The sequence below is a fragment of the Lonchura striata genome, chromosome 22 (assembly GCF_050655825.1).
Source record: "Lonchura striata isolate lonStrDom1 chromosome 22, ASM5065582v1, whole genome shotgun sequence".
NCBI lineage: Eukaryota > Metazoa > Chordata > Aves > Passeriformes > Estrildidae > Lonchura > Lonchura striata.
The window spans coordinates 7,555,532-7,571,109 of NC_140724.1; the positions used below are offsets into that span (position 1 = coordinate 7,555,532).

The 15,578-nt window shown below is 65.3% G+C and overlaps 2 protein-coding genes across 5 annotated transcripts; one reads left to right on the forward strand and one right to left on the reverse strand.

The window, feature by feature from the left end:
• The first annotated feature begins 1,387 nt into the window (after positions 1 to 1,387).
• Positions 1,388 to 8,898, forward strand: AEBP1 (AE binding protein 1). 3 transcript variants are annotated; one of them, XM_031506722.3, is made up of 21 exons: positions 1,388 to 1,663; positions 1,779 to 2,189; positions 2,421 to 2,492; positions 2,961 to 3,032; positions 3,124 to 3,210; positions 4,335 to 4,439; positions 4,544 to 4,633; positions 4,837 to 4,905; positions 4,979 to 5,053; positions 5,128 to 5,237; positions 5,308 to 5,447; positions 5,535 to 5,619; positions 5,692 to 5,836; positions 5,926 to 6,014; positions 6,294 to 6,417; positions 6,492 to 6,688; positions 6,933 to 7,112; positions 7,190 to 7,529; positions 7,619 to 7,758; positions 7,832 to 7,931; positions 8,011 to 8,898. In XM_031506722.3, the coding sequence occupies exons 1-21, from the start codon at positions 1,426 to 1,428 to the stop codon at positions 8,559 to 8,561; spliced, it is 3,420 nt and encodes a 1,139-aa protein (XP_031362582.2). In that variant the 5' UTR covers positions 1,388 to 1,425; the 3' UTR covers positions 8,562 to 8,898. The 3 variants fall into 3 exon arrangements, with proteins under 3 accessions (XP_031362582.2, XP_085415520.1, XP_085415521.1); XM_085559394.1 differs by having other exon boundaries at positions 1,397 to 1,663; positions 2,913 to 3,032; XM_085559395.1 differs by lacking the exon at positions 2,421 to 2,492 and having other exon boundaries at positions 1,397 to 1,663.
• POLD2 (DNA polymerase delta 2, accessory subunit) lies at positions 8,884 to 15,514 on the reverse strand. 2 transcript variants are annotated; one of them, XM_085559402.1, is made up of 11 exons: positions 15,373 to 15,514; positions 14,025 to 14,267; positions 11,409 to 11,530; positions 10,763 to 10,886; positions 10,581 to 10,695; positions 10,258 to 10,456; positions 10,066 to 10,146; positions 9,603 to 9,760; positions 9,378 to 9,505; positions 9,200 to 9,301; positions 8,884 to 9,122 (listed from the first exon to the last, which is right to left on the reverse strand). In XM_085559402.1, the coding sequence occupies exons 2-11, from the start codon at positions 14,242 to 14,244 to the stop codon at positions 8,965 to 8,967; spliced, it is 1,407 nt and encodes a 468-aa protein (XP_085415528.1). In that variant the 5' UTR covers positions 14,245 to 14,267; positions 15,373 to 15,514; the 3' UTR covers positions 8,884 to 8,964. The 2 variants fall into 2 exon arrangements, with proteins under 2 accessions (XP_085415528.1, XP_085415527.1); XM_085559401.1 differs by having other exon boundaries at positions 15,323 to 15,476.
• Between the last annotated feature and the right edge of the window lie 64 nt (positions 15,515 to 15,578).

Below are 15,578 nucleotides of genomic sequence, written 5' to 3' on the forward strand. Positions count from 1 at the left end.
GGGCGGGTGGGGGGACACCCAGTGCACCCCCAGCATCACCCCAGTGCAGGGGCAGACACCCAGTGCACCCCCAGCATCATCTGCCAGGCGTGTGCGGGGTCTGTGGGCAGTCTGTGACCCGTGTGGGGGTGTGGGGTCTCGTGTGCAGTGTGTGTTCTGTGTGTGCTCCATGTGCAGTGTGTGTTCTGTGTATGTTCTGTGTGGGATCTCATGTTCTGTGTGTATTCCATGTGGGATCTCATGTGCAGTGTGTGTTCTGTGTGTGTTCTGTGTGTGTTCCATGTGCAGTGTGTGTTCTCCATGTGTTCCGTGTGTGTTTCATGTGTAGTGTATGTTCTCCGTGTGTTCCGTGTGCGTTCCATGTGCAGTGTGTGTTCCGTGTGTGTTCCATGTGCAGTGTGCGTTCTCTGTGTGTTCCGTGTGCGTTCCATGTGCAGTGTGCATTCTCTGTGTGTGTTCCGTGTGTGTTCCATGCGTGTTCTCCGTGTGTTCCGTGTGCGCTCCATGTGCAGTGTGTGTTCTGTGTGTGTTCCATGTGCAGTGTGTGTTCTCAGTGTGTTCCGTGTGTGTTCCATGTGTTCCATGTGCAGTGTGTGTTCTCCGTGTGTTCCGTGTGTGTTCCATGTGCAGTGTGTGTTCTCTGTGTGTTCCATGTGCAGTGTGTGTTCTCCGTGTGTTCCGTGTGTGTTCCATGTGCACTGTGTTCCGTGTGTGTTCCATGTGCAGTGTGTGTTCTCTGTGTGTTCCATGTGCAGTGTGTGTTCTCCGTGTGTTCCGTGTGCGTTCCATGTGCAGTGTGTGTTCAGGGGGCACCGGAGGTGCCGGGACACGGGAAGCAGCCGTGTGCCCGCCGTGCTGGGAGCGCGGTGCCGGTGCCAGCCCCGGGGCCGGGCGGTGCGGCTGGGCCGGTGGCACCGGTCTCCTGCCGGTCCCCAGCACCGGCAAACCGGGCCCCGCACGGCGCCGGTGTGAGTCAGTCCCGGTGCCGGTGTCCCGGTGCCGGTCCCGGTGTGGGTCAGTCCCAGTGCCGGTGCCGGTGTCCCGGTGCCGGTCCCGGTGTGGGTCGGGGCCGGTGCCGGTCCCGGTGTCGCGGTTCCGGTGTCCCGGTGCCGGTCCCGGTGTGGGTCAGTCCCGGTGCCGGGGCCGGTGTCCCGGTGCCGGTGCCGGTGTGGGTCAGTGCCGGTGTCGCGGTTCCGGTGTCTCGGTGCCGGTCCCGGTGCCGGTCCCGCGCGGTGTCAGTGCGGGCTCCCGGCGGTCCCGGTGCAGTGCCAGCCCCGGGCTGGCGGCAGTGCCGTCGTGTCGGCGCCCGGTCCGTGAAGCGCCGGTCCCGGTGCCGCCCGGTGCCGCCCCCGGCCGCAGCGCCGCCCCCGGCCCGCCCGCCCGGGGCTCGCGGGGCTCTCGGGAGCGGGGCCGGTGCGGAGCGCGATGGTCCCGGCGGGGCCGCCCCGCTCCTGCCTCCTGCTGACGGCCGCGCTGCTGCCGCTGCTGCCGGTACCGGCACCGGGGGCGACCCCGGGGCCCCCCGCGCTCACCGACGCCGAGATCGAGGAGTTTCTGCGCGGCTTCCTTGCACCCGGGGACGGCGGGGACCGGGACGGGGCCGGTACTGAGCTGGGCTTCGGCGCCGACCTCGGCACCGGCACCGGCACCGGCACCGGCGCGGGTGAGTGGTCGCGGCGGGGTCCCGAGCAGCGGGGCCGGCGGGACGCGGCTTCCCCAGCCCGGCCCCGCCACGCTCACCCTGCCCGGGGCGGCGGCTCCCCCTCCTGTCCCCTCAGGCTCCCCGGGGTCGCTGCCGGAGCCTGAGAAACCCAGGAAGGGGAAGAAGGAAAAACCCCCCAAGAAGCCCAAGGAGAGACCCCGGGGCCCCAAGAAGGATAAGGACAAGGACAAGGTCAGGGACAAAGACCGGGGCAAGAACAAACCCCCCAAGAAATCCAAGGAGAAGCCACCGAAAGGCTCAGAAAACCCATCAAAAGGCTCCGAAAAACCCCCAAAAGGCTCCAAAAAGCCCAAGGAGAAGCCGCCCAAGGAGAAGCCACCCAAGGCCACCAAATCCTCTGGCAAGAAACCACCGGTGCCACCAAGCCCCCCCACTGTCCACCAGCCCTCACAGGGCAAGGAGAATGAAGAGATCCCCGAGTTCCTGGAGCCTTCTCACAAGGAGGAGGAGGATGGAGGTGTCCGAGGTGAGTTTGGGGACACCCCTCTTGCACTGGTGGGGTTGGGGTGGGAGGTCTCGGCCCAGCAGAGCTTCACCCCATATCCTGCCCAGCAGCACCTACAGCTGGCTGGGCTTTGTCCCCGTGGGTTTCCCCTCTGTCCTCCACTTCGCTTCCCGTGGGATTTTCTTCCCCCTGTGGGGCTGGGGGGGCAGGACAGGGGCTGGAGGCCGTGCCAGCCCCTCGCTCTGTCCCCAGGAGAGCTGGAAGAGCCACCAAATGAGCGCTGGGGGCCAGGTGGGGAGGACTGGAACCCTGAGCCCCAGCCAGGTGAGTGCCCAGTCCCCAGGGCCACCACCCTGTCTTGGGGACACTCCTCTGCAGGCTGGGGCCACCACTCTGCGCTCTGGGGCTACCTCCTTGTGTGTTGGGACTACCTCCCTGTCCCCAAACGTCACCTTGCTGCACCCCCTGTCATGTCCCAGCTCCCCAGGGCCACGCTCCTGCAGCACGGGCACCTCCTTGTTCCCAAATGCCACCTTCCTGCACCCATGTCACCTTCCTTTGTCCCAGCACCCTCTCCCTGCATCCCAGCGCCCTCGCCTTGCACGCCAGGGCCGCCTCCCTCCTCGCTGGTGTCCCTTTCCTGCGCTCTGCACTAGTTCCCTGCTCCCAGGTGTCACCTCCTCTGTGCCCCAGGGCCACCCTTGCCTAAGTGCCACCTCCCTGCTGTCCCTGCCTGCACCCCAGTGCCACGCTGTGCCCACCCCAGTGCCACCCTGTGCCCCGTGTCTGCAGAGGTTCCCGAGGAGCCGGAGCCGCCGACCCTGGACTACAACGAGCAGCTGGAGCGGGAGGACTACGAGGACTGTACGGAGCCGGGCGCTGCCCGCGGGGAGGGACGGGGGGCACGTCCCCCCCGCCCTCAGCACGAAGCCAGCGCCACCCTCTGTGTCCCCAGTCGAGTTCGTCCGGCGGCAGCAGAAGCCCCCCAAGCCCCCGGGCAGGAGGAGACCTGAGCGGGTCTGGCCCCGGCCCGAGGAGCCGCGTACGTGGCAGGATGGGGACACGGGGGCTGGCACTGCTCAGGGTGGGGCTGGGGGCAGCCCCCAGCCTTGGGAACCGGGGAAGCGGCACAGCCTGGAGCTGGGCTGGGCATGGGGACAGCACAGGGGACCCTGCAGGGGCGTGGGGATCTCTTGGTGGCACACGGGGGTCCTGAGGGGATATAGAGGGGTCCTGTAGGGACACAGAGAACCCTGCAGGGACGTGGGCACCCTGTGAAGGCATGGAGAGCCCTGCAGGGACACGGGGACCCTGTGAGGGCATGGAGAACCCTGCAGGGACATGGGGACCCTGTGAGGCCATGGGGAACCCTGCAGGGACATGGGCACCCTGTGAGGGCATGGAGAACCCTGCAGGGACATGGGGACCCTGTGAAGGCATGGAGAACCCTGCAGGGACATGGGGACCCTGTGAGGCCATGGAGAACCCTGCAGGGACATGGGCACCCTGTGAGGGCATGGAGAGCCCTGCAGGGACATGGGCACCCTGTGAGGGCATGGGGAACCCTGCAGGGACATGGGGACCCTGTGAGGGCATGGAGAGCCCTGCAGGGACATGGGGACCCTGTGAGGCCATGGGGAACCCTGCAGGGACATGGGGACCCTGTGAGGCCATGGAGAACCCTACAGGGACATGGGGACCCTGTGAGGGCATGGGGAACCCTGCAGGGACATGGGCACCCTGTGAGGGCATGGAGAGCCCTGCAGGGACATGGGCACCCTGTGAGGGCATGGAGAGCCCTGCAGGGACATGGGGACCCTGTGAGGCCATGGGGAACCCTGCAGGGACATGGGCACCCTGTGAGGGCATGGAGAACCCTGCAGGGACATGGGCACCCTGTGAGGCCATGGAGAACTCTGCAGGGACATGGATCTCACATTGGAGCTTGAGGGACTCCTGGGGGGACACTTGTGGGGATCTCTTGGGGGCATGGCCATCCAGTTACAGGGATGCAGAGGGGTCTGGTGGGGACATGGGGAACCCGAAAGGGAAATGTGGGTGCCCAGGGGGGGCTGACCCCACAGGGGACAGGGGGCACCCTGCAGGGACATGGGGACCCTCAGTGCCTCCCCATCTCCAGCACAGCCCCTTCCCTCCTCCAAGCAGAGCCGGAGGAGCCGCCCCCGCAGCCCCTCCCGCAGCCCCCCCTGCCTGGCCCGGTGACCGATGGGGACTACGGCGAGGGCTTCGAGCCCCCGGACTACGATGAGTGTGAGTGAGGAGCCGGGAGGGACGGGGCAGCGCGGCCCCCCAGCCATCCCCATCCCTGCCCCATCTGCAGAAGGCTGGCACAGCCCCCCACCCTGTGCCCCCAGGGACCTACGGGCTGCCCCCCCCGACGAAGCCCCACGAGCACCCGGACAAGGAGGACAAGATGGAGACAGACGAGGAGAAAATCAGACCCTGTGAGAGGGGTGGAAGGGGCTGGGCGGGGTGGCAGGGCCTGGGGTGGGCGTGTGTGCCCCAGGGACCATGGCAGAGCCACAGGGAGGGTGGTGTGTTCCCGGGCTGGGTTCCATCCCCACGGCGGGTGTCGCATTCTTGGGGTGGGTGGCACGTTTCTGGGACTGGTGTCACGTCCCTGGGGTGGGTGTCACCTCACCAACAGCGAAGCCCAAGAAAGAGGAGGAGGAGGAGGAAGAGCGCTGGGCGGAGGAGAAGGGCCAGGACCGCAAAGGTGGGTGCCAGCCCCCATTCCTGTCCCCTCACACTTGTCCTTGTTCCCCTCACCGTGCCTTTTCCTTTGCCAGGAAAACCCAAAAAAACAGGAGGAAAGAAGTGGGATCCAGATGAGGAGGAATGGGCCCCTCCAGCAGAGAAGAAAAGTGAGTGTCCCCATTCCTGGGGTGACGGGGACACCCTGCCTGGGGGGGAAGCCATCACCCCCTGCTGTCCCCAGGGTGTCCCCCAATCGGGCTGGAGTCCCACCGCATCGAGGATGACCAGATCCTGGCCTCCTCCATGCTGCGTCACGGCCTGGGTGCCCAGCGCGGCCGCCTCAACATGCAGGTGAGGGTCACCCCAGCGCCCGCCCCGGGGCTGGGGGACCCCCGCCCACGTCCCGCTCCCTGCTCCCCAGGCGGGCACCAACGAGGACGACTTCTTCGACGGGGCGTGGTGCGCCGAGGACGACAGCCGGGCGCACTGGCTCGAGGTGGACACGCGCCGCGTCACCATGTTCACCGGGGTCATCACCCAGGGCCGCGACTCCCAGATCCAGTACGGGGACCTGGGGCTGCAGCGGGGGCGTGGGGCGGGGGAGCAGCGTGGGGACCCCCGTCCCAGCCTGTCCCTGTCCTCCCACAGCGATGACTTTGTCACCAGCTTCTACGTGGGCTTCAGCAACGACAGCCAGCACTGGGTGATGTACAGCAATGGCTACGAGGAGATGGTGGGGACTGGTCTGGGTGGGTGACGTGGCAGCCACGGGGGCCTCCTGGGTACATCTCTCCCTCCTGGGCAGATGTTCTACGGCAACGTGGACAAGGACACGCCGGTGCTGAGCGAGTTCCCTGAGCCCATGGTGGCCCGGTACATCCGAATCTACCCCCAGCGCTGGAACGGGAGCCTCTGCCTGCGCCTTGAGGTCCTGGGGTGCCCCCTCTCCGGTAAGAGTCACCCCGAAGCAGCCCGGGGGCCACGGGGGGTGGGATCTCTACAGCCAGCCCCCGCTGCTGTGTCCCTGTCCCCTCCACAGCTGTCAGCAGCTACTACACCCAGCAGAACGAGGTGACCTCCACAGACAACCTGGACTTCCGACACCACTCCTACAAGGACATGAGGCAGGTGGGCTCTGCTGGGGGCAGATCCAGCAGGGGCGGGATCCTCTGTAGGGGATGGAGCACCCATGGTTGTGGGATCCTTCATGGTGGTGGGATCCTGCACGAGGAGTGGACATCTCTGTGATGCTGAGCGCATCTTTGGGCCATGGCATTCTCTGTGGCTGTGGGCACTTCCGTGGTGGTGGGCATCTTCACAGGGTGGGATCCTCCGTGGGCGTGAGATTCTCTGCAGGGTGCGGGCCTGTCTCCCCAAGCACTGCCCCCATCTCTCCCCACCCTGCAGCTGATGAAGGTGGTGAATGAGGAGTGTCCCACCATCACCCGCATCTACAACATCGGCAAGAGCTCACGGGGGCTGAAGATCTACGCCATGGAGGTCTCCGACAACCCGGGCGAGCACGAGACAGGTGAGGGAGCTGTGAGGGACTGAGGCCCCCAGGCACGGTCCCAGGTGTTTGCTGACGTTCCTCGGCCCCTCCAGGTGAGCCCGAGTTCCGGTACACGGCGGGGCTGCACGGCAACGAGGCGCTGGGCCGGGAGCTGCTGCTGCTGCTGATGCAGTTCCTGTGCAAGGAGTACCAGGACGGGAATCCGCGCGTGCGGGGCCTGGTCGCCGACACCCGCATCCACCTTGTCCCGTCCCTCAACCCCGATGGCTACGAGCTGGCCCACGAGGCGGTGAGGGGGACAGTGGAGCAGTGGGGCAGGATGTGGGGTGGGCTGCGGGACAGCGGGATGGGACGGCAGAGCAGTAGGATGCAGCCCCCCCTCAGAGCTCACCAGTGCCCTGGGCTGGCCGCAGGGCTCCAAGCTGGGCACCTGAGATGTTCAGAGAAGGGGATGGGACCAGGAGCAGTGGGATGGGACATGGGTGGTGGGACTCAGGCCCCCTGGACTCACCAGTGCCCTGGGCCACCTACAGGGCTCTGAACTGGGCAACTGGGCACTGGGCCATTGGACAGAGGAAGGCTTTGACCTCTTTGAGAACTTCCCCGACCTGGCCTCAGCGCTGTGGGCAGCCGAGGAGAGGCGGCTGGTGCCCCACCAGTTCCCCAACCACCACATCCCCATCCCAGAGCACTACCTGTCCGAGGATGCGGCGGTGAGTGCGGCACAGGGCACAGGGGCGGGGAGAGGGTGGCGGGGGGTGACACCTCATGCCCTGTGCCTGCCTCACAGGTGGCAGTGGAGACACGGGCTGTCATGGCGTGGATGGACAAGAACCCCTTCGTGCTGGGAGCCAACCTGCAGGGAGGGGAGAAGCTGGTGTCCTTCCCCTTCGACACGGCCCGGCCCAGCCCCCCAACGCCGGCAGCCGCCCCGCGCCCGCTGGACTATGAGGACGAGCGCCCCGAGCTGCAGGAGACGCCCGACCACGCCGTGTTCCGCTGGCTCGCCATCTCCTACGCCTCGGCACACCTCACCATGGCCGAGACCTTCCGCGGGGGCTGCCACGCGCAGGACGTGACCGACGCCATGGGCATCGTGCAGGGCGCCAAGTGGCGGCCCCGCGCTGGCAGTAAGTCGGGGCCAGTGGCGTGGCTGCCCCACAACCCGGCCACTGGCAGGTGAGCAAGGGGCTGGGTGGGCACGACTGTGCTCTCGCAGGTATGAATGACTTCAGCTACCTGCACACCAACTGCCTGGAGCTCTCCGTTTACCTGGGCTGTGACAAGTTCCCCCATGAGAGCGAGCTGCAGCAGGAGTGGGAGAACAACAAGGAGTCTCTGCTCACCTTCATGGAGCAGGTGTGCACTGGGACATGACCACAGCTGCCCCACCGGTCCCACACGGCTCCACTCATCCCGTTTCCTCACCCAGATCCACCGGGGAATCAAGGGTGTGGTGACAGACCAGCAGGGAGAGCCCATTGCCAACGCCACCATTGTGGTGGGGGGCATCAACCACAACGTCAGGACAGGTAGGTGCTGTGAGGTGCTGGCAGGGCACTGGCGGCACGGCCCCCAGCCCACTCCACGCCGCCGCCCCCGTATCTGCAGCCAGCGGCGGGGACTACTGGCGCATCCTGAACCCGGGCGAGTACCGCGTGTCGGCGCGGGCCGAGGGCTACAACCCCAGCGTCAAGACTTGCCACGTCCTCTACGACATCGGGGCCACCCAGTGCAACTTCGTCCTGTCGCGCTCCAACTGGAAGCGCATCCGGGAGATCATGGCCATGAACGGGAACCGGCCGATCCGCCGCGTGGTGCCCGGCCGGCCCATGACGCCCCGCGAGCGCCTGCGCCTGCGGATGCGGCTGCGGCACCGCATGCGGCTGCGGGAGCAGCTGCGGCTGCGGCGCCTCAACGCCACCACGGCCGCTGGCAGCCCCCCAGCCCCGCCGCCCAGCACGGCCCTGCCCTTCCCCTTCAGCAGCACGGCCTACGCGCCCTGGAGCCAGGAGCCACCCACGGCTGGCACCTGGGAGATGGACACCGAGACAGAGGTGGTCACCGAGCTGGTGACGGAGACGGAGGGCTGGGAGCTGCACACGGGGACGGCGCAGCCCCTCACCACGGCCGAGACCTACACCGTGAACTTTGGGGACTAGGGACACTTGAGCCCTCACTCTGCTTCGAGCCACGGTCGGACGCTTTGGCATCCGCTTCCAACGTCCTCCCTGAGCCCAGGCAGCTAGTCCAGGTGGGCTCCAGCCCCTCACCTTGCTGCTTCCAAGGACTGCAGGCATTGTGGCCAACAGCTGGGTGCTGTCAGGGACATGCCACCCTGTCCCTCAGAGCTGGGCAGTGCCAGCCCGCTGTCTGTGTCCCAGCGGGGTGGCAGGGGTGGTACTGCTCTCCTGGGCAGGGCCCATGGAGGCGGGCACAGCCTTTCTCCCCTCCATACAATTTTTGTTACACAAATAAATCAAGTTATATTGGTATGAACATCTTGTCCCTCCAGTGCTTCCCCAGCTCTGTCACCCTCCCAGAGGACAGACAAAGGAGTCTGTGTCAGTGTTCAAGTTCCATGTCCCCATCCTCGCTGTCAGCCCCAAAGCTGGAGAAGGTGATGGGCTGGCAGCTGAGGTCGCGCAGGTTGACCAGGCAGGCGGTCTGCGTGGCGCTGAAGTCCGGCACCGTCACCAGCAGCACCCGCTGCCCCTCCTTCCCTGCAAACACAGGTGGGTGTCAGGCACGGGAGCCCCCCAGCAGCCCCAGGAGGATCTGGGGGTGCTCCGAGACCCACCTTGGAGCAGCTTGCTCTGGAAATGGGGCGCGTTGCCGCAGAAGTAGACGTGAGGGCACTCGGTGAGGATAAATGGGTCAGATTTGTAGAACGGGTAACAGCCTGTGGAGGATGGCAATTAGGAGGGGAGCCCCTGGGAAACCCCCCCCATCCAGCAACCCCCCAGCCCTCACCATACCCAGGGTGTCTGGGGCCGTGGGGCTGATGTGTCCCGCCAGCAGTGTCCACTCCAGGATCTCCAGGTAGTCGTCCATGCTGCTGTATTTGAAGATATCACTGATGTTTTGTCCTGATGTCCCTAAAAACCTACATTACGGAGGAAAGAAGGGCAGCTTCAGACGCTGGACATGCCAGAACGTGTGCCACGCCGCTGGCAGGCAGCAGAGCTGGCAGGTTTGCTTACCTGACACCATCCAGGCTGGCCTGGTAGGGGTTGGTGACGAGGCGCAGGGTGGCGTAGGCGCTGGCCAGGGGCAGCATGCAGCGGTGCAGGGGCTGCTGCGGCAGCGTGTAGTTGGTGGGGTCAAACTCGCCGGGCATCACGTCCACAGGCACGGAGGTCTGCGGGCAGAGCGGGATCAATCGTGGCCAAAGTACCCTCCAAGGGGGCTCAGAGCAAAGCCCTGGTGTCACTGCTGCTCCTCTTCCCCAGGACACCTCGCTCGGCTTCACCGAGGAGGCCAGATCCCTGGAGAAGGATTTGGAGCTGGGCTGTGATCTGCCTCTCCACATGGGGTGCTCAAAGGGAAGGTGGGTGCAGGGGAAGGGGGTTTTGCCACTCTGCATCCCGAACTGCTACCCTGCCTCAGGAACAAGGTTCCCTCCCCTAGAGGAACCCGATTTCCTGGCCAACCCCAAGCACTCACACAGAGCTGCAGCAGGATCTCATCCAGCATCTTCACAGCCTCCACACTTGCAGCCTGTGTCTTCTTGGTCAAGTACTTGGCCTGGGTGAGCAGGAAGACAGTGAGGCACAGCCCTGGACCCCCCCTGCCCCTCCCCACACCCTCCCAGCGCCCCAGGAGCACGGCAAGGCCGCAGCCCCCTCCTCGCCGTACCTTGTTGATGGTGTCTCGGCTCTGCGTGTTCTGGCTCAGCAGATTCCCGGCCAGAATGACACGGGTGATGTGGGCAGCACAGCTCTGCTCGCCCTCTGCACCCAGCTGCCCTGTCACCACATCCACCAGCAGCTGCGTGCTCAGCAGGGCCTCCCCACTCACGCTGCCCAGCCCCAGCCCCGAGGCCAGCAGCACGTACCTGGATGGACAGAGAGACTCCCAAACTTAGAGGCTTCAGAGAGCTGGGGCAGGGGCCCCAGACCCCCTGGCAGCCCCCTTGGCACCAGGGGCTCAGGGACACAGCCCCAGTCCTGCCGCCTCACCGGTCGGAGCTGGGCCCGCTCCAGGGCAGCGGTGGCGGCAGGTCGGCGAAGCAGTGATCCTCCACCAGGAACCCGCCGTCGTCCTGCTCGCAGCCGTACACAGCCACGATGGTCCCTGTGGCACAGCAGGCGCTCAGCCCCGGCAGGGCGGGTGCCACCACAGAGCCAGCGCCGTCCCTTACCTGTCACCAGCCTCTGCACATCAATGGCTCCTTCCAGCTTGATGCGCTGCAGCTCGTCCTCCAGCATCAGCTCGTCAGAGGGCTGGATGTACTTGGGCAGGGGTGGCTGAGGCACCAGGTTGTGCTGCGAGGGCAGAGACAGCGTTATAGCCTCAGCAAGGACCAGCAGCCCCCAAGAACCCTTCCCAACCCCAGACCCCACCACCAGCACCCCAGCTGGGGGTCCAGCAGCTGGGACTGCCCGGATGGACCAGTATCACTCACGGAGCAGGAGTGGTGGGCAGGGGGAACAGACGTACAAAGGGTGGGTTTAGATTGGATGTGGGAAGGAATGTGTGGGTAGTGAGGGCCTGGCACAGGTTGCCCAGAGCAGCTGTAGCTGCCCCTGAATCCCTGGTAGTGTCCAAGGTCAGCCTGGATGGGGCTTGGAGCAGCCTGGGACAGTGGACGGTATTCACACACGCTGGTACCAAGGTGGCACTCAGGGACAGGCTGGAGACAGGCCATCCTGCTCAAATCTCTGCCAGTTCCCTGGCTACAGCGAGCACAGGGAAGCCATGGAAGCCCAGCTGAGCTCTCAGGTGTGCGGGCACAACTCCCACCCCGAGCTGTGTGGAGGAGGAGGAGGAGGAGGTGAGCCCATTACCTCCTCACTGATCTCCTGCAGGATGGAGGGCTGGAGCTGCATGGACTTGAAGAGCGTCCCCACCACGCAGCACTTCTCTCCCTCGTGCAGCTCCGAGAGCCTCCGCAGCACAACGTCGTTCCCTGTGGAGAGCCGGGGGTCAGCAGCCCTGGGGGGACGGTGGGCACGGCGCGGGGCTGGCGGGAGCAGCTGCAGGGCCCCAGCGCCAAGGTGCTGGGGAATTTTGGGAAGCCTCCTGCTTCTCCAAGGTGCTGGGGAGTTTTGGGAAGCCTGCTGTTTCTCCTCGAGGCACGGCGCCCAGCAGACATGTGTGGGCCAGATGGGGCCGAGGAGCATTCCAGAGGCTGCAAGCCTGCAGGCATTTCCTCTGTGCTGGGGGGAAGCTGGGTCATGGTGCTGTGTTAGCTCCCTGTAACTGCTCTGCTCTGCCCAGGAAGGGCCCACGAGGCACCTTGGGCAGGGGGCTGCTGTTCCTGCTCCTCACCCAGGGGATAACCCAAACATCCTGGAGATGACAGGCAGGAGATGACAAACACCCCCAAACCTGATCTCTGCCAGGGCCAGATCCTCTGCCCCAGACCCCTGCTGGAATTCAGGATCCCCATCCCTTCCAGAGGAGGTGCTGGCATGCTGACAGGTCCCTGGGCTTTAGGCAGGGATCCACAGGGGATGCAGGCTGGGAGGACCTCGGGAGCTGCAAGAAACATTGCAGGCCCGGCTGCACCCACTTTGTGGCTGAGGAGCAAAAATCTCCCTCACCACAAGGTGAGCCCAAAACTTCTTACCCCACCCCTGGGGACCCAGAGGTGCTCCAGCCCCATCCAGTGTGTGTCCTCCCATCCAGTGGGACTGTCATTCCCTGTTTAAACCAGCCTGTGAAGTCCATCCTGAGCCTCAGGCCCCGGAGAGGAGCAAGGAACCTGCTCCTGGTCTCCTCTCCCAAAACAACACTGCCTGCACCAGCTCCTCGTCCTTTCTGGGTGACACTTCTCCCAAAAATCCCACTTTGCTCATCACGCGCTGCTGAGCGTGACTCTTGTCCCAGGGAGAGCACCCCGCTGCCATCCCTGGCACCCCACACTGGAAACATGGATTCTCGAGCCCAGGAATGCAAACACTCTGAGTCAGAACAAAAACAATCCCGTTGAAGTCTCTTATTTTTGGCTCAAACTCCCCAAAATGTGTGTTCAGGGGGGAGGGGGCTGTGCTCTCCAGATTTCTGCCTGCAGGCGTTTCCTGCTGGGAAACAAACCCCAAAATCTGGTCCCGTCCCAGGACTCCAGGAGGTGGAGTTTACAAACCACTGGATCCTGTCACACTTGGCAAAGCGCAGGGTGGCCAACCAAAGACCAGCGCTGGCTTTTCTTCCACGCAGCCCACGGGGCTGGGGAGAGCACAAGAACAGGCGTCTGGCCCAAAAGCTTCCACTGAAGGGGTTTTTGCCCATAGAAGGGCAAAGCTGAAGGAAATTCGATCTCGGGCCGGGGAGGGGGGGCAGAGCCCCAGCAGCCCCAGTTGCTTCATCCCGTGGATGGAAACTCTGAGCGTGAGGGTCCCACCCGCAGACCACAACCCCCCCAGGACAGGAAACACCCCCCCGGCACAACCAGCACCTCTCACCCCTGTGCACCCTCCTGTGCCCCACTTCCTGGCCAGGGCCCCCCAGCCCCACCTTGACAAACCTCACACTCAACTCCTGCTCCCTGAAATGTGTGGGGCGATGTGACCAAGGCAATGGGGCTCTCCCTGCCCACACCCCCCTTCCATCTGTGATGGGAAATGCAGTTTGTCCCAAGGTCAGTACTCCAGGTGGGAGCTGCAGCAGGATTGCCACATAATCCACCTGCAAATGGATGGTCCCATCATCCCTGTGCATGCCAGAGCTGGGGGCTGATCTGGCTGTGCTGCACAGCCCCTGCCAAGGGTAAAACGCTGCTGGGGACTGGCACAACTGGGTACACTGGAGCTGCTCAGGTTGCAGGAAGGTTCTGGGTGGATCCCAGCCTGGCAGGGATGGACTCCCCCAACAGGGATGGATCTTGGCCCCAGGGTACGTCCAGCCTGAGGAACACTCATCTCTGCACTCCAGATATAAATCTGGTCAAACACCGAGATAAAACCTGAAGGCTTTAAGCTCCACAGATGTTTGCTGCCCAGGCCACCACTAACCTACGCTCCCAAGTGCAACATCCACACAGCCGTTACTTCCCCACAGGGATGGGGACTCCAGCACTGCCCTGGGCAGCTTTGCCAGGGCTGGACAGCCCCTTCCATGAAGGAATTTTCCCAATAGCCAACCTAAACCTCTCCTGCTGCACCTTCAGGCTGTGTCCTCTTGTTCTGCCCTTGCTCCCTGGGAGCAGAGCCCAACCCTCCCACTGGCTGCTGCCTCCTGCCAGGAAATTATGGAGAGGCAGAAGGTTCCCCTGAACCTCCTTTTCTCCAGCCTGAGCCCCCCCAGCCGCTCCCCCTGGACACTCAGTGTTTTTCCAGGGCAGTGTTTTTTCAGGGCAGTGTTTTGTTTTTCCCGGGGCAGTGTTTTTCCTCGGCAGTGTTCTGTTTCTCCCAGGGCAGTGTTTTCCCCTTTCCCCCGTGCTGAGGGGTTCCCGGGCTCACCCCATCGGCTGCGAGCGCGCCGCTCCAGGCCAGGCCGCATGCCCGCAAGGCGCACGGCGTAGATGTGCGAGTACTGCCGGGCAAAGCTGCGCTCGCCCAGCTGGAAGGGCTGCGAGCAGTCCGAGTACCCCGACACAGCCACCCTGGGGAAGGTGGGGGGCTCGGCCGAGGGTGGGGCCAGCAGCCCCTGCGCCGTGGCGGCCGCCTGCTCGGAAAACATGGCGTGGGGCTCCAACGATGGGTCTGGAAAATAAACGGGTGAATTGAGACTCTGGCTCCCACCCAAGGCACAACATCCCCCTGAAAATGATCTTCCCCACCCCCAAAATACCATGTGCGGGTCTGACCCTCCCTGCAGCACTCTGCAGCCCTCAGCCCTCCTTCCTCCCCTCTCCTCCCAACGCAGGGCAGCCCCAAACTCATCCTGGTGACCGCACCATCCTCTCCTACAATGCCCCCACAGAGCAGGACACCTGAAGTCCCCACAAAACACACCGTGGCCACCACATCCCCGCAGCCACCCCTCTTCCAGATGGACCCAGGCCCGGCACAGCCCCCGGACATGCCCCAGTGCCCCCCAACAAATGTGCTCCCACCGGCACAATCCCCTTCCCCGCTGGCACCGGGACCCCCGGGCACGCAGGAGCCACCCCCAGCCCCAACGGGCCAGCCCCCGGGGCTGCAGACCCCACAGGATCCCCCGGGGCTGCAGACCCCACAGGATCCCCCTGTACCCGCAGACCCCACAGGATCCCCTGCACCCGCAGACCCCACAGGATCCCCCGGGGCTGCAGACCCCACAGGATCCCCCGGGGCTGCAGACCCCACAGGATCCCCCCTGTACCCGCAGACCCCACAGGATCCCCCGGGGCTGCAGACCCCACAGGATCCCCTGTACCCGCAGACCCCACAGGATCCCCCGGGGCTGCAGACCCCACAGGATCCCCCCGGGGCTGCAGACCCCACAGGATCCCCCGGGGCTGCAGACCCCACAGGATCCCCTGTACCCGCAGACCCCACAGGATCCCCCCTGTACCCGCAGACCCCACAGGATCCCCCTGTACCCGCAGACCCCACAGGATCCCCTGTACCCGCAGACCCCACAGGATCCCCCCGGGGCTGCAGACCCCACAGGATCCCCTGTACCCGCAGACCCCACAGGATCCCCTGTACCCGCAGACCCCACAGGATCCCCTGTACCCGCAGACCCCACAGGATCCCCCCTGTACCCGCAGACCCCACAGGATCCCCTGTACCCGCAGACCCCACAGGATCCCCCGACCGGGTCTCCCCCGTACCCGCACGGGGACAGCCGCTCGGTCGCGGCCCGGTCCCGCCGGTCACGTACGGGCTGGGGGGTCGCGGGCCGAGGGTCGGTGCCGGTCACGCTCGGGCTCGGGGCCGGTCACGCTCGGGCCCGGGGCCGGTGCCGGTCACGCTCGGGCCCGGTGCCGGTCACGCTCGGGCCCGGGGCCGGTGCCGGTCACGCTCGGGCCCGGGGCCGGTCACGCTCGGGCCCGGGGCCGGGGCCGGTCACGCTCGGGCCCGGGGCCG